The sequence below is a fragment of the Grammomys surdaster genome, unplaced genomic scaffold, assembly GCF_004785775.1.
Source record: "Grammomys surdaster isolate TR1022 unplaced genomic scaffold, NIH_TR_1.0 371, whole genome shotgun sequence".
In the NCBI taxonomy this organism is placed as follows: Eukaryota; Metazoa; Chordata; class Mammalia; order Rodentia; family Muridae; genus Grammomys; species Grammomys surdaster.
In genome coordinates, this window is record NW_021604790.1 from 438,028 (window position 1) to 461,635 (window position 23,608).

The 23,608-nt window shown below is 50.8% G+C and overlaps 1 protein-coding gene across 3 annotated transcripts in view; it reads right to left on the reverse strand.

The window, feature by feature from the left end:
• Positions 1 to 190: 190 nt before the first annotated feature.
• Jup (junction plakoglobin) overlaps positions 191 to 23,608 on the reverse strand; it is a 26,701-nt gene continuing 3,283 nt past the window's right edge. For all 3 annotated transcript variants that reach the window (XM_028780546.1, XM_028780548.1, XM_028780547.1), the window contains exons 2-15: positions 15,016 to 15,231; positions 12,180 to 12,439; positions 11,781 to 12,019; positions 10,292 to 10,493; positions 9,343 to 9,487; positions 8,885 to 8,988; positions 7,410 to 7,748; positions 6,290 to 6,445; positions 5,973 to 6,092; positions 3,471 to 3,621; positions 3,245 to 3,366; positions 2,039 to 2,078; positions 1,745 to 1,910; positions 191 to 1,001 (exon numbers count right to left, since the gene is read on the reverse strand). In XM_028780546.1, the coding sequence (XP_028636379.1) occupies positions 1,759 to 1,910; positions 2,039 to 2,078; positions 3,245 to 3,366; positions 3,471 to 3,621; positions 5,973 to 6,092; positions 6,290 to 6,445; positions 7,410 to 7,748; positions 8,885 to 8,988; positions 9,343 to 9,487; positions 10,292 to 10,493; positions 11,781 to 12,019; positions 12,180 to 12,439; positions 15,016 to 15,223 (2,238 nt within the window). In that variant the 5' untranslated portion in view covers positions 15,224 to 15,231 and the 3' untranslated portion in view covers positions 191 to 1,001; positions 1,745 to 1,758. The remainder of the gene's footprint in view (positions 1,002 to 1,744; positions 1,911 to 2,038; positions 2,079 to 3,244; positions 3,367 to 3,470; positions 3,622 to 5,972; positions 6,093 to 6,289; positions 6,446 to 7,409; positions 7,749 to 8,884; positions 8,989 to 9,342; positions 9,488 to 10,291; positions 10,494 to 11,780; positions 12,020 to 12,179; positions 12,440 to 15,015; positions 15,232 to 23,608) is intronic.

Genomic DNA, 23,608 nt, shown 5'->3' on the forward strand with positions numbered 1-23,608 from the left:
AAGTTCTGTGTGCACATGGGCTTAAATTATTCAATGGACTCCTTCTCTGCAAACACTCCCTTCTCTCCATCTGCATCATCCAACCCTGAGGACACGCAAGGTTCAGCCAAGAGGGGGACAGCAGGAGTGGTCTGTCATCCCTATTACGCCCCTTAGTTCCCCTACACCACAATGCTTTTAACAGCCTCCATTGGATCTCTGTGTTATTTTATTTTCTTTGCTTTGGTCTATACAAAAAAAGAAAAGAAAAACCAATAACCAAAACATAAAGCGTTGCTAATAAGACTCTCTGAGGGGACTTCCCTTTCCGTGCCCCCCAAACCCATGTGCAGGAGGTGGTGGGAGTCAAACAGGAGGGGGAGAAGAAAGCCCCTCACCACACACCAGAGGGGTGAGCTAGACCACTTCTGCAGGTCAGATGGGCCAGTGTGGACCAATGTGAGAGGGAGCTTCACCAAGAGCTCCCCCCTTGGGAGGGGCAAAGCAGATTTAGCATCCTGAAGGAAGGGCAGGTCCTGGCAGGGGCACTTAATGTCTCCACTCTCTCCCCTGGCCCCCAAGAAGGTCCCTGAACTTTTCATAAGAAGCTTTGGATGTCAGGGGTTGGGGCCTTGAACCTGTGTTTTGGATATTCCAGGAGGTGAGGGCAGTTGGATGAGGAAGTTCAGTGAGGAAACTGGCCCCAGAAAAAGAAAGGAAGCCCTGGGGGTAGGGGTGGGGGTCCAGGCAGCTGGAGTCAGCAGAGAGGGTTGCTGTGAGGGACACAGGCTGAGTCTAAAGCTTTAGTGGCCATAGCCATGGTGGGGAAGGGGGGAAAGTGCTGAGCCTGGATCCCCAGCCCAGGACAGAAAAGTGGGAGCAGATACCATCCCAAAATCCCTACAGAGGAACTCTCTGAGCGTGTGTTCAGCAGGAAGTCGAGGCTGGCTCCCGGGGCTCAGGTACTTTTCGGTCTTGTCCCACAGTCTGCTCTCTAGAGCTTTCCAGGTGAGAAACAGCTCCTGTGGGGATGTGGACACAGAGGTCAGGTGTGTGACAGCCCTGTATTCCCCAGAAGTTGAGGGTACTATTGTGACATCTGCCTACGACCCCAGAAAAAAATGTCCTTTTTCCTCACTTGCTTAAAAGCAGCTGGAGTAGCACAGCCTAGCCAAGCAAGGGACAAATATAAAGGAGGACACCCCCCTCCCAGCTGTGCAGGCCTGCAATCCAGCTACTGAGGGGTCTGATGCAGGAAGATCCTAAATTCAAGGCATGTCTGGGCTCCAGACTGTTAAAGGCTAGCCTGGACAGTTTAACGAGACTATCTCAATATAATAGAAGGCAAAACCAGGGCTAGGGACGCGGTTCAATGGTAGAGCCCTTGCCTAGCACTCATAAGGCACAATAGGTTCAGTCCCCAGTGTTATAAAAGAAAAAAAAAAAAGGTGACACCAGGCATGGTGATGTCTCTAAGACTGGGGAAAAGCCACAGACTTGAGGCTAGCCTGGGCTACATAGTGAATTTCAAGCCAGCCTGAAACATGGAGTAAAACCTAGTCAATAATAACATTCACCATCATCACAAGAAAAGCAGGCCAGAGCACAACAGATCAACAGGATTGCCACACTCTTTCCCTGCCCTCAAATGAGACAGAGTTTACAGCCCAGAATGGAAAGATCCCCACCAGACCAGAGAGAAAAGGAAGTGCCGCTGTAACCACAGCTATAGGCAGAGAGCAAGGCTTCCAGGAAGGGGCCTTACTGAGGTGGAGCCAGCTAGGCCAGCATGTGGTCTGCAGTGGGGTAGGGAGGCCTCAGGCCGTCACTATAGGTGTCCATGGGATAGTCTCCATCCATGTCCATGTGCATGTCCAGCGGGTCCAGAGGCACATCGCTGGAGTACATGGGACGGTAGGTGGCATCCATGTCTGTAGGGGGAGAAAGGAAGGTTTAGCTGCAGGCCACACAGGACTCTAGACTGGAGCACACTGGCTACCGCGAGCTTCCACTCTCACCCACGCAGCCCAGGCTCTGGGCTAGGGCTCTACACACTTACCATCTGCATAGGGCTCGTTGATCGGGATCATGCTCTGGGCCTGAGGAAGGACAGAAAGACACAGTGTGGGAAAGTATCCTCTGGGCTGCTTTTTCACCAAGGAACAGAGAGGTGCTCCAAAGAAGGGGCCAGGAGACCTCCCCCACCCCCACCCCCACCCCCAAGAGGAAGGAAGGAAAGCACCATGTCGCCAGGCCCCGCCCTGGGTAGGGGTCTAGACATGAATGCTTTGGGCAAGCACAGGCCAGAACAGCTGTAGGGAGGGAGTGGTGGGAAGAGATGTAGACACAGGGTGTGACTGGCTGCACGGTACCTGTGTGCAAATTAGAGCAAGACAACCCTGGATGTGGGTATATGGGCCAGTGACAGGGTACCTGTGTAGCATGGGCAAGGCCCTGAGTTCCATTACACACACACACACACACACACACACACCACACACTCTCAAATCCTTTATATTCATGTGAGCAAAAGAGACATGTAGCTGAGAACAGTGGGTAAGTATGCCTGCAACCCCAGCACTTAGGAATCTGAGGCAGGAGGATTGGTGTGAAGTCCAGGCTAGCTAGGGGTAGAGAGAGACCGCAATAATTTCGGTTAATTCCAGCATTCAGTGGTCGAAGCAAGAGAATCATCATACATTCAAGGTCAGCCTGGGGTAAGACTATCTCGAAACACAACCCAGGACTACCAATACAGCATGGGGTAGTGTGTGTACTCAGGCCCTGTGATCTGACTCCCAGTACTGAAAAATAGCCAAGCAAACAAATGAAAACACACACACACACACCCCAAAATAAAAAATTAGACATGCTTTGCTTTGATCTGCTATCTCTATGTCATAAAGGACCCCCATTGCTGGGCTGGAGAGATAGCTCAGAGGTTAAGAGTAATGGCTGCTCTTCCAGAGGTCCTGAGTTCAATTCCCAGCAACCACATAGTGGCTCATGACTATAAAGGACTCCATTGCAAAATAAAATAAAAATCTAGGCAGGCATAGTGACCCATGCCTTAATGCCTTTTAGTCTCCACACTTGAGAGGTGGAGACAGGAGGAGGATTAAGGGCTCAAAATCAGCCTTGACGTGAATATTGAGTTGGAGATCACCTCTCTGAGGTCAGCTATGCCTCCTCAGACAGCAGTGAGCTGGCTCCATGCAGTATGTAGTTTGCATAATCAGATGTTCAAGCCCAGTTTGATACTCACAGCCTCCCAGGCGGCTGGGTCGTGCTTGAAGAGCGAGTTGGTGAGTTCCACAGACACTCGCTTACGGTAATCTGGGTTCTTGTCCTCAGAGATACGGAACAGAACAGCAGCAGCGTAGGTCGCTGAACAGAGAGGGAAGTTAAGACCAAGTCAGAGGCTGTCTCTGCTGTGTCTGGAGGGACAGAGCCCAGCCTCCTCCCTCTGGTGCTTTCCCACAGTCCCTCACCGGTGCCCTCATTGCGGGAGTGGAGCAGTTCCATGAGAGGGGCAGAGGCGCCCTCCGCGTCGATGGCATCGGCAGCCTCCTTATCCTGGGCCAGCTCGCACAGAACTCCGGCAGCCACACGCTGGATGTTCTCCACAGAGGAGTACAGGAGCTAGGAGAGGGGACATGGGTGGAGGTGAGGAGTGAGGCAAGCCGCCAGGCTGCATTCCAACAGCACTGCCCAGCCTGCCCTGCTAGCCATCTTAGAAAAGAGAAAGCCAAGGAAAGCATAAAGAAAGGGCAAAAAACCAGGCCAGCCATTAATACCTGAGCAGACAGCCTCTGCTAACATGTCAGCATGTGACCAGTGTATTTTATCACAGTCCTGTCTATTATTATTATATGCTATATTTTAATAGTATTATATATAATTATATATTATATAGTATATACAAATATACTATATATCTATACTAGATGTACTAGATATACTATATATATTACTAGATATATATAGTACTATAGTGTATTACATACTATATATACTATAGATAAGCACACATACACACACATATATATGTTGGGGGGTTGAGTGTGTGTGTGTAGGGTTGGGGGGATATGGGTGTGGGTAGGTGTATGTTTTTGTTTTTCCAGACAGGATTTCTCTGTTTAATAGCCCTGGCTGTCCTGAAGTTCCTTTGTAGACCAGGCTAGCCCTGAACTCACAGAGATGAGCCTGCCTCTGCCTCCCAAGTGTTGGGATTAAAGGTCTGCACACCCAGTCTTGCTATAGATATTTTTGTGTGTGTATCTATATATGTGTGTATCATGGTGACTGCGTTTTGGGGCACATGTGGATTTGGGTGCATGTACTTGTGTATGAAGATCAGAGGTTGGAGTCACGTGTTCCTCAGTTGCTTCTCAAATTTTCAGGCAGGGTCTGTCTCTGAACCTCCAGCTCCTGGTCTGGCTAGGCTCACTCCTCCTGTCTCCACTCCTCCCAGTGCTCGAGTTAAAACGTGCTACAGCCACTGAGTGCTGGGATCTGATCTCAGCACCTCGCAGAGGAACAGCAAATCCTCACTGACAGTCATTTCCCACCCCACTAATAATTTTGATTCCTCCTTTTTTTTTTGCCCACCATGGTAGAATAACGCATTTTTCTGTGTATTATTTCAAAGCCTGTCCTGAGAACCTATGAGTTCATATGAATAAGAGGGATATAATGCTAACAAAGGAAGAACCCATTACCACTGAAGGTAGGGGTGGGGTGAGTCCTTCAGTCTAAACACTAATAAAAAATATTTTCAGGGGTTGGAGAGATGGCTTAGCGGTTAAGAGCACTGACTGCTCTTCCATAGGTCCTGAGTTCAATTCCCAGCAACCAGATGGTGGCTCACAATCATCTGCAATGAGATCTGATGCCCTCTTCTGGTGTGTCTGAAGACAGCAACAGTGTACTCATATACATAAAATAAATAAATAAATAAATCTTTTAAAAATTTTACATTTTTTTCAAAGGAAAAAAATCTTGGGCTGGGGATGTAGCTGGGGGTAGAATACTTGACCCTGGATTCAATCCCCACAAAGCAAAACAAATGCACCCCTTTTGTAAGGCCTCGCTGCATACGGCTGTATGACATACTAAAGCATTCTTCTGTTTTCATTTTGTTTTATTTGAAAGATAAGATCTTGCTATTAGTTCAGGCTACCCTAGAACTGTCTCTCAATCCTCCAGTCGCAGGCTCCCCAGTGCAACATCACACACTGCCATTCTTTATTTTATTTTTTAAGTCAAAGATAACCCAGGCTAGCCTTGAGCTCACTCTATATCCAAGGCTGGCCTTGCACGGCTAATCCTCCTGCCTCCGCTCCTCAGTGCTGGAATGAGAAGCATGTTCCACCACACCCAGTTGTTTCCTTCAAAACCATTTCCTTACCATTAGACAAAGGGCTTGTTTTTAACAGCTGTGTCTGCCATTGTTACCTCTCCGTACACATCTCTGTCCATTTAGGTTATGCTAAGTGATTTCCCCCAAGAGACAGTCAGATTTGAATTCCAGGTCAAAGGATAGCTCCCAGGCTGCCCTTCCCCCGAGGTAGGACACAAGAGGCTCAGTTTATCCAACCCTCAAGTTGGCCAATTTGATAATGGAAAATAGTCTCTTATTGGAAGCTAAATTTCATTTCTGTAAATTCCTGGGGTGAGCCCTGTCTGTTTATGAGCCATCTGGGAGCCACTTGTTGACTCTGCGCACACAGCCCTGCTAGGACCAGTGTTAATGAGCTCCGGTGTGCTGAGGCGCTCGCTCCTAGCTTCCTTCTGCCTTTTGTGTTGTCTTGAACACGCAGATGCTCTTTATGTCTGCACGGCTGCATCTCAAGAAGGCTCTTGTGACCTCCTCCCTCGATTCTAAGCTTGGAAAGCCCTTCTACACAGACCTAGACTATGCCTGGCCACACATCCCAAACCCTTCAGGAGTGTCTGGGGACAGATCTCCTGCCCACCTGTACCGGACTCACCTGGACAAACAGGGGAATGGTGTTGAGCCGGAAGATCTCCATGCGGTTCATGGGGTCTCGGGCGAGGATGTGCAGGGCTCCGGTGCAGCCCTCCACGATCTCCTCCATCCTCACACCGTCCTGCATGAGAAGAGCCATGAAGCAAGAGGATGAGGACAGGTGGCCCTGGACAAAGCCACAACCTTCCCCACCATGACCCTGACACTGTCACCAGTCCCTAGAGTTGACACTAATGTCAACTCACTTCTCCTTTATATACATAAACCCCTAGGACACAGCCCAGGGAAGCTACCCCAGTCACCACGAAGGTCTTTTACCGTGTAGGGCTGCTGGGTGCCCGCAGCCACATGTCTCTGGGCATCCTGGTGGGCCTTGACCAACAGCTGGACAAGGCGGGGAATGACTGCAGCCTCCTGCAGAGGGGCATGGTTGGCTGGGCACAGAGCCAAGTTCCGGATCAGGCCAATAGTTGCCTGGCAAAAAAGAAGGCAGTAATGAACAGGGGGTGGGGGAGGTAGTCCTTGAACATCTAGGGGAATCTCAGCTTCCTGGCTTTAGGTATTTTGTCCCTCCTGTTATCTCTTCTGAATCCTAATCCCAAGGCAGCAACAATGGCAGGCAGTGTAAGGAGCTTCTTGGCTACTCCTGCAGCTGGAACTGGGGGCTTGGGGGAGGGGCTGTAGGCCCAGAACAGAAACAATCTAGATCTAAGGTTACAGCTTTAGGGCTCGGTTGGTAGAATGCTTGCCTAGGATACACAAAGGGCTTGCGCACCACACAGAGGGGGTGTGGTGGCACACAGCTATATCCAGCACTTGAGAGAGACTGAGGCAGGAGGACCAAGGTGACCCTCAGCTACAATTTGGGGTTAGCCTGGGATACCTGAGACTGTACTATTTTTTTAAGGAAAAAGAAAAAAGGATCTAGATTGCTGAGGTGGGACATGTCTATAGTATTCTCAGCAGTCGGGAGCCTGAGGCAGGAGGATTCCAAGTCTAAGGCCAGCCTGGGCTACATCTCAGGGACCTTGTTTTAAAAACTAGCCAGAGTCAGGAATAGTGACAAACACCTTCAATCCCAGCACTCAGGAGGCAGAAGCAGAAGGATCTCCGTGAGTTTGAGGCCAGCTTGGTCTACAGAACTCCAGGACAACCAGAGCTATAGAGTGAGACCTTGTCCCCCAAAAATCAAAATAAAATAAGTGAATAACTCTAATAAGACTTTAAAAATAAATAATAAAACAAATGGGGGGGGGGTAAATGAAAAGTCTCGGTCTCTGGAGCAGAGACAATGTTGAAATAGAAACAGATGTGAGAGCTGTTTCCTATTATCCTGGTCCTGCTCTTCCTGCGCCCTTACCATATCCCTATGACCCTGAACAGGGGACACACCCCTCACCTACCCCCCACAGCAGGGGCTGTGGCCTATACTGGGTACCTTGACCAGTGGCCACTGGTTCGGCTGGTTGAGCAGTTTCACAATGGCCGGGATCCCGTAGTTGAGGCGCACAGAGTTCTGGGCCATCTCAGCCTCGGGGTGGCGGCTGGTAAGGTGGCGCAGAGCGCAGACGGCAGGCTCTGTGATGTCATCCTTGTCTCCGGCTCTCAGGATGGCGTGGATCAGTGCCTCCACGCCACTGTTCTGCGTCACCAGCGTCTTGTTTTTGCTATTGTTGCAGGTCAGGTTGGAGAGGGTCCCCGTGGCACAGGTGAGGACGTTAACATCATCCACACTCAGCTGGTTGACCAGGATCTTCAGCACGCCCTCCAGGCCCTCCTGAGACAGGAAGTGCACCAAGGGTAAGCACCACGCCATCGCTAGACAGCCTCTCCAGTAGGTCCAAGGGGAATGGATAGGCTGAAGGGCTTGGGTTTGCTTGCTTGTATATAGCCGGGAACTTTGACCTCACAGCCTCCTGTGCCCTGAGGGAAGCCCTTAAGTAGCTCCTGGAGCAGTAGAGCCAGGAAGCTGAGAAGGGCTTGAGCTCTTCCACAGACCCAGAGCTACAGGCCTGCCTCTACGCCCAGACTCTGTGAGCTTCACTCCGGCTAGCTGCAGGAGGCCTCTGGTCAGGAGGAAGCTAGCAAGGGGTCATAGGTTTCAGCTTACTTTGCTAGGCCTTCTCTGTCACACCAGGGGTCCCCAAGCCAAATCTACTTCAAAAAAAAAAAAAAATCCCTAATTCAAAAACCTCTCTTCCCCCAAGGAGAGCTGTCTAGGGCTGGCAGTAGGTCAGAAAGGCTATGATTCTTGGAGATAACCATCACAGGTCAGAATGCCAGCTCTGCTATTTACTAGCTCTGAACAGGGATTCTGTTAACTCCGAGCCTCAGTTTCTTCCACAACCAACAGGGCTGCTTGCTTCCCCTGTAGACTGAGAACGCATGTCCACGGAGGCCATGCAAATGCCAGCCCATGGAGGATACTTGGAGGTGTGGTGATGGTTAAAGGATGGAAGTCTGCGTGGAAGGTGGTGCCACAGACTTGCCCTGAGACTGCAGTGCTCTGTGGCTAGTATTTTATTTATGTATATGGGTGTTTTGCTTGCCTGTGTATCTGTGCACCATGTGTGGGCCCAATGTCCTCAGAGGCTAGAAGAGGACATCAGATGCTCTGTAACCAGAGTCACAGACAAGTGCTCTTAACCACTGAGCCATCTCTCCAGCCCCTGCAGTACTGGTCCAGTCCCAGGGTCTAGGCCCAAATTGTCCCCTCACCTGAACCCCAACTTAAAGATCTCAGCTCCCTTCCTCTTCCCTTCTCAAACCTAAGCAGGATGAAAGTCCCCCAGTAAAGGTGTGATGGCCATCTGGGCCTTTCCAGCCTTAGCCATGAAGGAGGAGGACTCACAGGTCCCAGAGGTCATATGCCCAGGTGGAAGGCATGGTTTAAGGTCCAGACACCTCTCTCACCTGCTTAGTGGCCACATCCGAGAGATTGCGCAGAGTCCACAGGCAGTTCTGCACCAGGCGGGGGCTGTTGCTTGTCAAGTGCTTGCCCAGAGCCTGCATCCCACCTGGGGAGGGGGCAGGAGTCTCATCAGCCTCAAGGGAGCCAGATTGACAGGGCAGGGACCCTGCTCTGAACCTCCTGATCCCAGAGTTCACTCTTTTTTTGCCTTTATTTTTATAGATTGTCATTATTTGTATGCGTGCATGTGTGTGTGTGTTTAGGGAGATCGGGATGAGGGTGGATGTGCAGTACCCAGAAGAGGGCATCAGACTCTCCCAATTTGAGCTACAGGCAGTTGTGAGTCACCAGATGTGGATATTGGAAATCAAACTTAGGTCCAGAAAAGTAGCAAGAGCTCTTAAGGTTTGAGTCTACCCTTGGCTTCCCCTACAAGCTGCCTTGCGGGTCTCACACTCACCAGCCTCCACGATGGCAGGCTTGTTGCTGGGACACACGGAGAGCACCTTGAGCACACGGCTGGTGGTCCACAGAAGCTTCTCGTAGCTGTAGTTCCTCATGATCTGCACAAGCCCCTGGGGTCCCCCATTGGCCAGGATGATCAGCTGTTGGGGGAGAAGGGGGGAGAGAAAGGATGAGTGTAAGACAGAAGGCATGTGTGGGGGTGACGCGGCCGTCATGAAGCTTCCACTAAGGTGTAAATGGCTTTTGTGACTATCAAGCCAACATCTCGGGGAGGGGCGGGGGGGTAATAATATCAAATGCTGGCATAGTAAGGGAGAGCTAGTCACAGCCACGGCCACCGATGGTGGTGTGATGAATTGATGGTGGTGTGATGAAGTGCAATCCTTTTGGAAAGAGAGCTAACCCATGGAGTAAGTCTAGAAGTGCTTAAAAGTAAATAAATAAAAACCAAAAGACGTTTTTTAGCCCTGCCAGGTCTGGTGTTCCATACCAGCAGTTGGGAGACAGAGACAAGAAGATGTAGACAGGTCAATCTGGGTTAGTGAGACGTTGTCTAAAATACACAGAGAAGGCTGGAGAGATGGCTCAGCAGTTAGGAACACTGGTGGCTTCTCCAGAGAGCCCAGGTTCAATTCCCAGCACTCACATGGTAACATATAACAATCTGTAATTTCAGTTCTAGGGGACCTATCACCCTCTTCTGGCCTCTAAGCCATCTCTCCACCCTTTTTCAATTCTAAGGACTGAATCCAAGGTCACTCAGGATGCTAGGCAGTATTCTACCACTGAGTTATATCCTGACCCCTAATTTTTTCTCATCCTTAAAACATTAGTTCGGAAGAAGTAGGATAAGAGACGCATTCATTTGTGTACACACATCGGTGTGCCTTCGAGAAGTGGCTGGGAGCCATTGTGATGCTGTGGGCTTTAGTGGAGGGACCCACCTTGCTCTCCTGGTTACCATAGGCCAGGAGCTGCAGGCAGTCAGTGGTGATGGCCAGGAACTTAGGGTTGTTCTTGTTGAGTAGGGGCACCATCTTCTGCAGCCCATCTGCCAGACGCACCGCCATCTTGGCACCCTCCTGGTAGAGCAGCAGGTTGTGCAGCGTGGTGATGGCGTAGAACAGGACAGACTCTACGGGGGAACTGAGGAACAGGCAGAACTCGTGTGAGCCAGTTGCCAGAGCCCAGGCCTGAATATGGGTCTAGAAGGAGTCCCCACGACATCCAGAAAGCTCACCCCTATCAACACCCTCATGTAGATATACCCTTACCAAAACCCCTTTTAATTTTGTTCGTAGCTGGGCGGTGGTGGCACATGCCTTTAATCCCAGCACTTGGGAGGCAGAGGCAGGGGGATTTCTGAGTTCGAGGCCAGCCTGGTCTACAGAGTGAGTTCCAGGACAGCCAGGGCTACACAGAGAAACCCTGCCTCAAAAAAATTTAAAAAAAATTTTTTTTTGTTCATGTGTGTCTGTGTATGTCTGTGTGTGTGTGTGTATGTGTGTGTGTGTGTGTTGGCGAATGTGAATGAGCGTGAATGGAGGCCAGAAGACAAACTCAGGTGTGCTCCTCAGGAAAGCAATCTCCCTCTTTAGACACAGGGTCTCTTACTGGCCCACAGCTCACCAGTTAAGCTAAACTGGTCAGTCAGCAAGCTCCAGGGATGCTTCTGGTCTCCACTTCCCTACTGCTGGGGGGAAGTGCTTTGCCACACCCAGCGTGTTTACATGGGTACACGGGTACTTGGGTCCTCATGCTTGAGAGGTAGATAAATACTCTATCGACTGAGCCACCCCCACCCAGACCCAGACCCAACCATTTTCTTTCTTTCCTTTTTTTCTTTTATCTTTTTCTTTCTTTTGAAGATAGGTTTTCACTATGTAGCCCTGGCTAGCCTAGAACTCTCTGTACAGATCAGGTTGGCCTGAAATTCATAGAGATCTCCATGTCTCTATCACTTGAGGGCTGGGATTAAAGGAGAGCACCTCATGCCCAGCCAGCCTTAAAGACATCGGCACACAGCGGATCTTCTCTCTACTCCAGCGTCTGAGGTCCCGCGCGGTGCTAATTACATGCTGGGTCCCTGGCCAGCTGAGTCACTACTGTGTATAAATAAGGTCATATAGGAGAAGCTCTGGGAGAGGATCAGAGCGGAGTGAGATCAACTTCTACCCTCAAAGAACCCTCAGTCACATCTGTACAAGGCCAGGAAAGGAAAGGGGGAAAAAACAGCTGGATGGGGGTCAGCCATGTTGTTCTCTCCTGCTAGGATAGTCTACTCTGACCAAGTATACTCAGTTGTCAAAGCTCGGCCCTCAGTGCTGTTCTGCCGCTGGGCACTCTCAACCATTTTTTGTTACAACTTGTATGGAAGCCCAGGAAAAGGATGCTGGGAGGCCCCTGGCTCCCATGTTACCAAGAAGCAAGTACCTGAGCATTCGGACCAAGGCGGGGATGCCTCCAGACTTGAAGATAGCGAGCAACCCCTCTCGGTGGTGGGAGAGGTTGTGCAGGATGCTGGTGGTACACCGGGCAGTATCCAGGTCACTGGTGTTCTGCATGGTACGCACCACAGCCGCCACCAGCTGCGGTGAGCCCATTAGGGCACGGCGGGATGCCTCTTTCTTGGACAGCTGGTTCACGATCATAGCCGCCTTGGTCACCACTACCTGGAGGAAGCGTGTGAGACCTTGAGCAGATAGCCCCAGGCTCCCCCTCCACAGAGGGAAAGAAGGCAAAGGACGTGGTATCCTTCCACAGAGCTTAGATGACCCATCCCTCTGGGGACAGCCAGCTCTATCCCACCCCACCTCCAGGCCCTTCACAGACCGGGTCCTCATCATTGAGCAGTTTGGTGAGCTCAGGCAGGGCCCGGGTGGCCAACTCTGCATCATCCTGGTAGTTGATGAGGTGTACAATGGCCGACTTGAGTAACTGCGATGGCTCGGCCAGGCGCTGCAGGTTGGTCGTCTGCCCATCCACCTGGGTAGCCAGTAGTAGAGAACTGTCCTCGCCTGAGACACCTGGACACATGGCCTCCCGCACCCGCTTGGCTCTGGCCGTCGTGGACATCTGGTACTCCAGATCACCTGAAAACCAAAAGACACAAGGGACTGAGCTACAGGAGATTTTACAGGGACCCTGAAGAGCAAGGAGGCCTTGAAGACACAGCTCTGAGCTGCCTCATGTTCCATCAAAGTACAGGCCATCCCTCGTGATTCTGAACCTAACCAGGGTCCTGGGGGACCATCATCGCCCTTGCCTGTATCATCCCATTTATAGCCTGAGGTTCATCTGGCTCTCCCAACCCTATGACAACTAAGATCACAGCTATGACTTGCTTTCAAAAGACTCATGTCTGACACCTATCATTACAAAAATATCTGCAGCAATATATGTATTTATTCCAGTATAGTTCTAAGAAGTAAAGGTAGGGCCACATACTTGCTCAGCAAGCACCCTACCACTGAGTTATATTCCTAGCCTCTAAAAAAAATTAGGGGCCGGAGAAATGGTTCTGCCATTAAGAGCACATATGGCTCTTGCAGAGAGTACAGGTTCCATTCCTATCACCTACATGTGGCTCTCAGCCATGCCTAACTCCAGTTCCAGGTGGTTCGGGTGCCCTCTTCTGGCCACCATAAGCACTGCACCCATTTGGTACATACACATAACATACATGCAGGCACACACTCATACACTTAAAAAATTAAAAATTCTTTAAGTTTCCCAAATTGGCTTTGAACTTACTTCACACTCAGGTAGATCTTGTACTTGTAATCCTCCTGCCTCAGCCTACCAAGTAACTGGGACATCATATACTTTTGCTACAATGGCCAGCTCAGCAATAATTACTAACAGCTTAGGCTGGATGTGTAGCTCAGTTGGTAGAATGCTTGCCTTGCAAGGTTCTACTCCCAGCAATGAATAAAAGCGGGCATGGTGGCACACTCATGCAATTATACTCCTCCAGAAGTAGCAGCAAGAGGATTAGAAGTTGAAGGGTATCCTTAGCTACACAGTGAGTTTAAGACACCCTAATCTACATGAGACTTTGTCTCAAAAACAAAACCAGGGGCTGGAGAGATGGCTCAGTAGCTAAGAGTACTTGCCATTTTATCATGAGGATCAGAGTTCCGATTCCTGCACCCACACAAGGTGGCTCAAAAACAATGTAACTCCAGCTCTAAAGGATGCATAGGACTCCTTCTGGCCTCCAGGGATCCCCTCACACACACTTGTGCATATGTTTACACAGACACACACATAAATGACAACAAAAAAGACTAGCTAATGATGAAGTACTTGTGTGCCTGACACTGTGTTAAGCACCTTTCTCCTTATTTAATCTGTCAACAATAATCTCACAAGGTAAGTACAACACTATCTCCACTTTGCAGGACACTGGACACCGAGGTCATAAAAGCAGTGGACTCAGGAGCCCAGAGCTGTTCCTCCACCTGTAACCATCAGGGCAGCCAATCATGAGATGAGACAAGCTAAACATCACCATTCTAATTACACACAACTCGTCCTCCGCAAAGGAGCAACTCTCTCCCTGCATAGGGGCCAAAAGGAGACCAGAGCACCAGCCAAGATCACACAGCCAATCAAGAGACAGGACAGGAGGCTGACTTTGAGAAGGCAGGTGCAAGAGTCCTCAAGGGAAACACTGGGCCCTACCTCTGGGTAGGCTGGGGCAAAAAAAAAAAAAAAAAAAAAGTCCCATATAGTCCTGCTGTGGTAAATGTCCCAATTCCCTAGTAGAGAGGCGGGAACAAGGTCATTCTCTAATTAATGGGGAAGCAGAGGCTTTCCACAGGACTTTCCCACCTTTCCTTTAGCTCCTAGGAGTACAGTGGCCCAGCCAGGAACATAGAGGTTCCTGCCTACACAGTCAACAAGGAGACTTGGGACACAGAGGCTTAGCTCATAGAGCCTTAACCAGTCACAACTCATTCTGCAACTGTCCAGGCCCCAAATCTCATCCTCTGGAATGTTTAGGGCCCCGGGGGCATCTGCAAATGACAGTCCTAAAGCCATGTGCACCTTTGTCCCAGAAGAGAAGGGACCACCTGGACTGGTAGAATATTTGCCTTTGTGACAGAAACCTACAACTGAATCAGCTACCCCATGCCTGTCCTCAGTACGTCTGTTTGTCACCTGCTAGCCCAGTCTAAGCTTGAACACTGGAGGGTGGGGGATGGGGTGGGCAGGTTGTTCCCTGTCTCTCTCATCAGACATGAGGTTCCTGGAGTGACAAGAATATGTCGTCCCAGTAATCCCCAGGTCTCTCCAACTCCCCCACCCCGAGGGGTAGCAATAAAGTCTCATTACATTCCTAAGATCCCAAAAGCCAAGAACTCTGGGCTCCAGTGGCACCCTGAGTCAGCACCCATGCCTCCATAGACATTCAGAATTTGTTGGAGTGACTTCTTTATCTATCTCTGGGTAGCCACATATTCCCTTCAGACTTCCCGTGTCCTCAAGAGTGGGAACTGGAAAGCTGGACGTGGTGGTGCACACCTTTAATTCTAGCACTTGGGAGGCAGAGGCAGGCAGATCTCTGTGAGTTCAAAACCAGCCTCATCTACAGGACAGCCAGGGCTACACTGAGAACCACTGTCTCGGAAAACCCAAAAGGAAAAAACCCTGGAGTCCAGACCTTGGTTCTGTGGCACCCCTTGTGTATAGGTGGTAGTCTTCTTGAGTGTGTACTGTCTGCCGCAGGCATCGTCCTCATCCATGATGCCCTTGCTGCTGACAGAGGGCACGCAGGTATTGACGCCTGAGTGGATGCCTGAGTCGTAGGTATATGTCTGCTGCCACTCCGTCACCTTGATGGGCTGTTCAATAAGGTTCATCACCTCCATGGTGGCTGCTGGAGACAAAACAGGAGCACAATGTCAGCTGCCTAGAGGGACACTGTTGCTCCCAGTTTCAACTCAGCTGTAGCCCTCATCCCTGAAATCTACCCTTCCCCTGAAGCCCTACTATAGCCACTATGACCTCAGAGGTTTGAAGACAGCAAGGTGCAGGGGTGAAGCGAAAGGGGCTTCCCCACCAGAAGCCAGCCTGGAGCACAGTAGGGCTGTAGAGGAGCCATTATGGATAAGCTCTGTGTTTTTACATTCTCCAGCTCTGGTGTGGAGACAGGAAACAGCCAGATCCCTTCAGCCCAGCCCCGGCTCACTCACCAGCCTGCCCCAACCCAACATTTCCAGTGGAAAAGGAACTAGAGGTTTCAGACAGCTGCTGGGTTCGGTAGACCTGCCCTCACTCCACTGGAGTTCCCTGGGAAAGGTTGCCGAGTCTGTAGCACACCTTCAACCATTGGATAAGAGACTGGGTGGGGCAGGGAAGCTGTCCGACAGGTTTCTCTGGGACGCCCAGGGCTCCTCAGAGTTCCTGAATCTCCTATTCCAGAGGGTCAAGATAACCAGGGCTTCCTCTCTTCCAGCTCCCAGCTCTCCCAGCATGCTGATCTCTATAGACCAGTTCAAATCTTGGCAAACTACACCCTAGCCAATCCACCTCTCATTGCTTCAAACTCACGTTCCACCACACTCAATTGAATGCTGTGAGGACAGTGCTTGGGAAAGACTCACTATGGTGACAGCACTTAGTAGGTGTTCACTATTAGGGATCAGGTTGTTCCTTCCTAACTGCCTCACCCCTAGGGTGTTCATTCATCATCCACTTCCTGGAACCTGGGCTAGCAGCACAGAGTGGGGCAGGCCTCTGGGTGGTCACTGCTGTTGAGGACTCTCACCCTGCTCTGACTTGGGGCTGAGTTAAGGTTCATAGGCATCTGCACTTACTTGATATGGACTCCCCATTCGGTCTGTTTGGCCCCTCTCTCAGGGGCACTGACCCTACTGAAACCACCACCACCTACATATAGGCAGTCATGGAGACAGGGAATGTCTAAGGGCCTACTATGTGCTCACTCCCTTCACACATGCCTCCAGACTCCTCACAAATACCATCAGCCTTGCACATGGGTTTCAAAGCTTTGCTCCCCAATTAAATAGACGTGGAAACCAGTTAGAAATGAGACCAGGAGAACGGACCAGGAAAGCTTGATGCTGAAGTCTTCTGCCTCTACACTCCAATACTGCCTCAGAGCATGAACAGAGCCCAGGCTAACCCACTCATAAAATGGGGTGGTGCCCAGCATCTCCCAAACAGGTTGTTCTACCATAATGGGGGAACCTGCAAAAATTAGGGTGGGGCAGCTGGTATACTGACAGGCACCACCCCAGGAACAAAGAGAATCTGGGGCCTCTTCCCAGTGACAGCCCCGGCCCCACCTTTCAGAGCATGACGACAGAGGGGCATGGTAGAACACGCCTGTCATGCCAGTACCAGGGAGACTGGGACAGAAGATTCACCAGTGGGAGTCTAGCTACAAAAGGAGACACTGTTTCAAAAAAAAAAAAAAAAAAAAAACGAAAGTGTGATGAATGTTCTCCTAGCCATTCTTGGGACACACAGCCCCTCCCCTGCCACAAGCAGTCCTAAAACAGACAGAGGCAGGAGCAGCACCAGCTCCCAGCTGCCACCTTCCTCCCTTCCCGCCATCCTGGGTGACTCAGAGTTTCGTTTGGGGTTGATAAACAGCAGCAGGCCCAGGCCACCGACAGCCAGGCTCTGTGCCACCAGATGTGCACAGCTGCTCCCAGACACTTGCCTGGAGTAGCTATTTTAGAATACCTCCCCCTCACTCCCCTCCCCCTCGCCTTTTCATGCCCCTCCTCCCAGCTCAAGCAGTGAGCAGTAGGAAATCAGGAGCTTGGAGGAGGCCAGCTCAAGAAAATCTTGCCTCCCCCTCCCCCATCCTGTCCTCTGCCCCCAAGGGTGGCTCCCAAAGAGAGGACCTGAGGAGCTTGGGAAGAATGAGTGGGTCCCAGAAGTCATCTTTGGGAGAGGGGAAAAAATCGAACCCTAAGCTCTTGAGAAGGTGAAATCCATCAGCACTGACCCTCCAGTGCCCAATGGAGGCAAAGCATACAGTCCAAGAAGGTGAGAAAGACCTGCCCCTGTAGGCATGAACTCCCCAGTCCAACCACAAAGCTGCCTTCCACAGAGATAGCATGCAACCTGCCATCTAGGACCCAAGAGACGGAAGAAGTCTCATCCCAAACCAAGGACCAGTCTCAGCTCAGAAGGGAACACTGCAGTCAAGGGTAGCCTCAGCAGAGAGGTTCACTCACAAGGGCTGGTCTCAGGCCCAGCTGGCCAGGCCTGGAGCCAAGGGAAGCAAAGGGTTGGAAAGCTGCCCAGGGCCAGGGAGAGGTCAAAGGATATCAGAGGGCAAGCATCCAGTTCTCTAATAGCCAGTGAATTGCAACCCTGCTGGTAGGCCTTTCCTGATTCCCAATTTGTAGGTGAGGAAACTGAGGCTGTCCTTGGTGCAGAAATGGTGGCCCTTTCAGTGCTGGCTCTGCCTCACTTGTGGACTGGGATTTAGTCCCTTGAGAGTCTAGGAGAAGCTGAGCCCTCTGATCAAGGGGAGGAAGGGGAAGGTAAGGATGAGGGTGCTCAGGTGGAGGACCTCCCAGCTACGCATTGGTTGGATGGTTAGAATCTCAGCTCTACCATATGTGTTGGGAATCTTTGGGTGTTTTTTGTTTTGAAGGATTTATTTATTTTTAAAGTGCATTGGTGTTTTGCCTGCATATATATCTGTGTGAGGGTGTCAGATCCTCTGAAACTGGAGTTACAGACAGTTGTGAGCTGCCATGTGAGTGCTGGGAACTGAACCCGGATCCTTCAGAAGAGCTCCGGGTGCTCTTAACTGCTGAAACGTCTCTCCAGCCGCTTTGGGTGGTTTTTAACCTGAGAAAGACGGGCCCCATGATCTCAGAAGAAGCACTGATGTGCCAGATTCTAGTAAGATGCTAGGGTTCCTGTGTCAGTGAAGGGAAGGCTAAGAATAGGCAAGGTAGAGTAGAAAGCAGCTCAGAGGGGGACACAGCAGAACTCTTCAGAGACAGCTACTCTTGCAGCAGGAAGGCTAGTAGTCAACCATCAGTCAGGATGGTCAATCAACTTCACCTTTCTCCCTAACAACTCCTCAAGAGAGCCTGGGAAATTCTTCCACAACAAGCCAAAGTACAGGTTTGGCCATTCTCGGGGCGGAGAGGCCGCACCCAGTTCGGTCTCAGCATTCTTCTCCCTGGATACACAGGTCAGACCTTCTGCAATGACCCTGGACAAAACCAGGGTGGAAGTGGGTAAGACGGTGGTGGGGCTCTGCCCAGGCACTGGGCCAGAGATGGGTAGAGGCAGTGACAGAGACAGGGCGGGTTTCCTAGTTGAAAGGGGGACCTTTGTTTAGCAGTGAGACTCAGATCCATTGTTGGTAGCAGGGAGGAAGAAGCCAGTTTAGAGATCACAGGGTGGAGTAGGAGGGCAGGAAGAGAGAAGACACAAGCCCTTTAAGGGTATGCAAAGGGCCCTTCCCCCACTGGCTCCAGAGAGGGTGGGTAAGAGGCCCGCCCTTCACGCCTGTTCTTTGGTACAGCCAGCTGGGGTGCTGGCACCAGGCACCCTCCATCCAAGCTGTCCTGCAGAATGACGCCCAGTCTTGACTTTAAAAATAACCCTACCAAGAGTGACAGCAGTCTCCGGCCTGGCCAGCACCTGCAGGGACAGTCAAGCAACAGGCACAGCCAGGCTGGACTGCTAAGTGACAGTAAAACACCTAGAAATAGGATCAGGAACAGGCTGCCTGAGAGGCTGTGTTGGACCTGGGTGCAGAAACAAAGCATGGCACAAACACATGGCAGGCAAAGCTGGGCTTCCCTAGAGGTCCTTTGGGCTACAGGGTGATAGCCTATGCACACCCAGATCCACAGGCTTACATCAGAGCAGGAGAGGAGAGGTGGGGTAAGCATCTTTGCAAAGGGTCATCATCAGCGCCAACACCTAACTGGCTGTGGGCCTTTTGGCAAGTCAAACCATTTACTTAGTCATGGGACCCCTTTTCCTCAGACTGTATGAGACCTGAACACAGCTGCCACCTTCCCTCCCTCTCCTTCAACCTGAAGCAGTAGCTGGTCCAAACAGAACAGTCCCCCACCTCAGGGTGAGGGCTTAGAGAGGACATCAGTCCTAAGCTTCCCTTCTCAGTGCCCTGGATCCAGCTGAGATACTGCCAGCAGTCCCAAGGATAGAAAGAAACACACATAGTCATGGTTTGCACAGTCAGACATAGAAGCTTCTAGAGGCTGCTGATTCCAGGAGGGAAGCACTCACTGTCCTCTAGTGCCCCATTCTACCATGGTGAGATGCTCCTGGGCAAACACCATGGTTTCCATCATCAGAATGATCACACTGGTAAGAGAGACAGCAGGAGCTACTTGTGCATGGCCAATGCTGAGGACCAGAGAAGACAAGGGAAGTTTCAAAGGAACATTCTCACTTCCAGCTTGGAGGGCAGCCCAGGCCAGACCATGGCTGAGAAGAGGTCTGGAGTGGGAGAGGCTCAGGCCATGACCCAGCTGCTGTTTGTTCTCTTCTGGGCTGCTTCCCAAAGCAAACAGAGCCGGGTGGGAAAAACGAAGGGGATATGTAGCAGAGGGAAGTGGCCTGGCCAAGTGGCCTGACCTAGGGAACTTCAGGGTTCCCCTAACAGAGGGCTCCAGCTGCAGCTGCATCCCTGATGAGGACAGCATCCCAAGCCAGCAGATGAGCCCAAACCCGGACTCCTGGGAGTGGAAAATTACTCCAGCTGTTACAAGCCAATAGCCAGCGCTATTGGGGCTTAGGCAGTCCCATTAACAGCAGTGGGATGCCAGCCAGTAGGAGGTTGCAGGGGTAGGGCTGGACAGGAGGGACCTGAACCCTTAGTCCCCGGACAACACAGGCTGCAGCAAGCAAAAGTGTTGCAAGAAGGCTTCATGCAAACGCCTTGGTTTGGGGCTGCTAAGATGGTTCAGCAGGTAAAGGTGCCTGCGGCATGGCCTGATAACTTGAGTTCAATCCACATGGAAGAAGGAGAGAACTTGCAAGTTGCCTCTTGACCTCACCTGTATGCGGGACACCCACACACACTGGAAATAAATACATGTTTGGAAAATAAAAACTTCCCTTGGTGAGGGCATAGGAAAGCTTCACGGATGAGCAGCTTATGAGTGAGGTGTGCTTGTAAGGCATGCTTGGAAGCCCTCTCCAGGTTCTAATCCCTGTATTGTGCTGAATAAAAGCAGCTGACCACTGTATACAGAGCTCACGTGGAGGTGGAAGGAGTTTAGGAGCAGAAGATAGGAGGGTGGGGAGGGGAAGAAGGTTCAAGGTGGCTGTCTCACACAGGTCAGATTAAGGACAGCTTTTTATTCTCACAAACTTCTGTGCATTCCTCAATTTAAAAAAACAAAAACAAAAAAAACCTGACAATCAGCCAGTTGGTGATGGCACATGCCTTTGAGCCTAGCACTCCAGAAGCAGAGGCAAGAGTTGGAGACCAACCTGGTCTACAGAGTGAGTTCCAGGACAGCCAGGGCTATACAGAAAACCCTGTAAAGAGGGAAAAAAAAAGATGACCACTGAGCATGGTGGAGCACGCCTTTGATCCTGACACTGAGAGAGCAGGGCAGGTGGATCTCTGTGAGTTCCTGGCCAGAAAGGGATACATAGAGATTCTGTCTTTAAAAATCAAAAAACAAGGGCTGGAGAGATGGCTCAGAGCGGTTAAGAACACTGACTGCTTCCAGAGGTCCTGAGATCAATTCCCAGCAACCACATGGTGGCCCACAACCATCTGTAATGAGATCTGATGCCCCTTCTGATGTGTCTGAAGACAGCAACAGTGTACACACATACATAAATATTTAAAAAAAAAAAACAAAAGAAAGGGTTATTTTGTTTGTTTGTTTTTTGTTTTGTTTTTCGAGACAGGGTTTCTCTGTGTAGCCCTGGCTGTCCTGGAACTCACTCTGTAGACCAGGCTGGCCTCAAACTCAGAAATCCACCTGCCTCTGCCTCCGAAGTGCTGGGATTAAAGGCGTGCGCCACCACCGCCTGGCTGAAAGGGTGATTTTTTTAAAAAAGAAAAAAAAAAAGAAAAAAAAAATAAGGAGCTGCTAATATGCATTTCTCAGTGAAGGAAGGCCAGGCGACAACCCACAGCGAGGCAGTTTGTTGATTGCCTGGCCTCTTCTCACCATCACTAGACATAAGATCTCTCTCCACACAGGGAAACCGCAGAGAAAGCTGAGCACCCTCTTCTGCGGCGAACCAAAAGTTAAGAGGCCAGGAGGCTAGCACAAGCAGACAGTCAAGAACTCTCTCTTCAAACCTAGCCCAGGAAGTTGCTGGAAAATGGGACAGTCAACCACATCCCAAGAGAAAGGCCCCAGGGTGTCTGTCATCTGCAGAGACACAAATCCCAGTGACCTGTCCCGGCCCATCTCACTACCATTTTCTTTCAGAGAGTTACTGGGCCTGCCAGCTGACAGATGCTGGTTTTCCACTCGGCCCTGTGGTTCTTCTTCCCAAAGTCCCCAAACAAAAAGTTTCCTCCGAGGACTCAGTAGGTCTCAGACTGACTGTTCACCCACAGGAAGTGCCTCCTGGGCAAAGGTGGCCCTCTCCAGAGGAGACTCTTCTATAGGCCTCCACCTACTTCTCCTTTTGAAGTGAAGACCTCCCATCCGGAGCTGGAGAGATGGCTCAGCAGTTAAGAGCACTTACTGCTCTTGGAGAGGACCCAGACCAGTTCCCAGAACCCATATGGCAGCTCACAGTCCTCTATAACTCTGCTTGCGGGGGTATCTGATACTGTCTTCTGGCTAGGAAGTCTTTCTCTGTGTAGCCTCCTTTTCATAAGGACATCTGTGTGTCCCCACTCCACCCCACCCACCTTGTCCCTGTTGGCCTCAGGGTACTAGAAAGCCACAAGCCCATCAAGCTGTGTGGTAGTCTACCAGAATGACTTCATGCTCCCTCTGTGCTTCTCAGTCAAGGCTCCTTGCTTAGGGCTCTCTTCTCTAAGATCAGTAATTGTGCTGTGGTTCCGTCCTGATCTTAAGATCTGGTAGTAGGAGCCTCAGTCTTCAGGATGTACCGATACACAGGCTCAACCCCACTATCTTCAGTTCCCCACTCCCAGGCCTGCCCATTCTGGTGCCAGGTGCTGGGTTAGCGGAGAAGCCCAAATCAGTCATACCTAAGAAGACCATGGGCCACCAAATCCTCCCTTGAGGGTAGGGCTCTGGCTGACAGGCACCTCCCACAACCCCTCACCCAATTCCCACAGAAAGACCCTCCTGTGGTGGTTTGCAGATGCTAGGGTCTCCAGCCAGGACAGGGCAGTAGAAAACTCCTCTCCAAGTAGCCTAGCTATGCTGCCTTGCACGATCCAGCTGGATTCTCACCCAAACCTAAATCTGACTCATGTGTCTCCATTCCCCAGAGAGCGCCCCACCCCCACTTAAACTTGGCAAAGCCCCAGACACTAGTGAAGCAGGTAGCTCCCACATCCTATGGGGGTTCAGCCCAGAAACCTCTGAGCCATGCTGTCCTTTCCTCTGGTCTCCCCTAGCTTAGACCCTCACAGCTCCTGGTCTTGAGGAGATGCCTTACCACGGACCAGAGAACTGGCAGCCAGGGTGATGAGTCACTCCCACCTGACAAACCTGTCCCGCCTTCACCACCCCCACGCGCGTCTAGCAGGGCTCTCCTAAATTCCCTTCTATCCTTGGAGCTGAGGCCCTCCCAAAGGGGCAGTAGAAAATTTCCATGTAGGGCTAAAGAGGTAGAGCGCTTGCCTAGCTAGCATAGATGAAGCCTTGGGTTCAATCACGGTATAAGCCAGTTACAGTGCTGCATGCCTGTGATGCCAGTACTTGAGAGGTAGAGGCAGGAAGATCACAAGTTCAAAGTCTGAAGAGTTGAGAGATGGCTGATTGGGGTAAAGCTAAATTGGATCCACAGGACCCACAGGGTGGAAAGAAAAAAAAAACAAAACACTCCTGAAAGTTGTTCTCTGATCTCCACAGATGTGCTGTGTCCTGTGTGTGCTCAAACACACAGGCACATACAAAGTAAATAAATAAATAAGATGATAATGCATGTTTTAAAAAGTTTGTCAGGCCTGGCAACACACACCTCTTATCCCAGGGAGCAGAGGCTGCTGGATCTCTGTGAGTTTGAAGCGCCCTCTAGTCTATATAGCAAGTTCTAGGCCAGCCAAGGAAGGCGTCACGTTGAGACACTGTCTTAGAAAAGAAGAGAAGGGAAGGGAAGGGAAG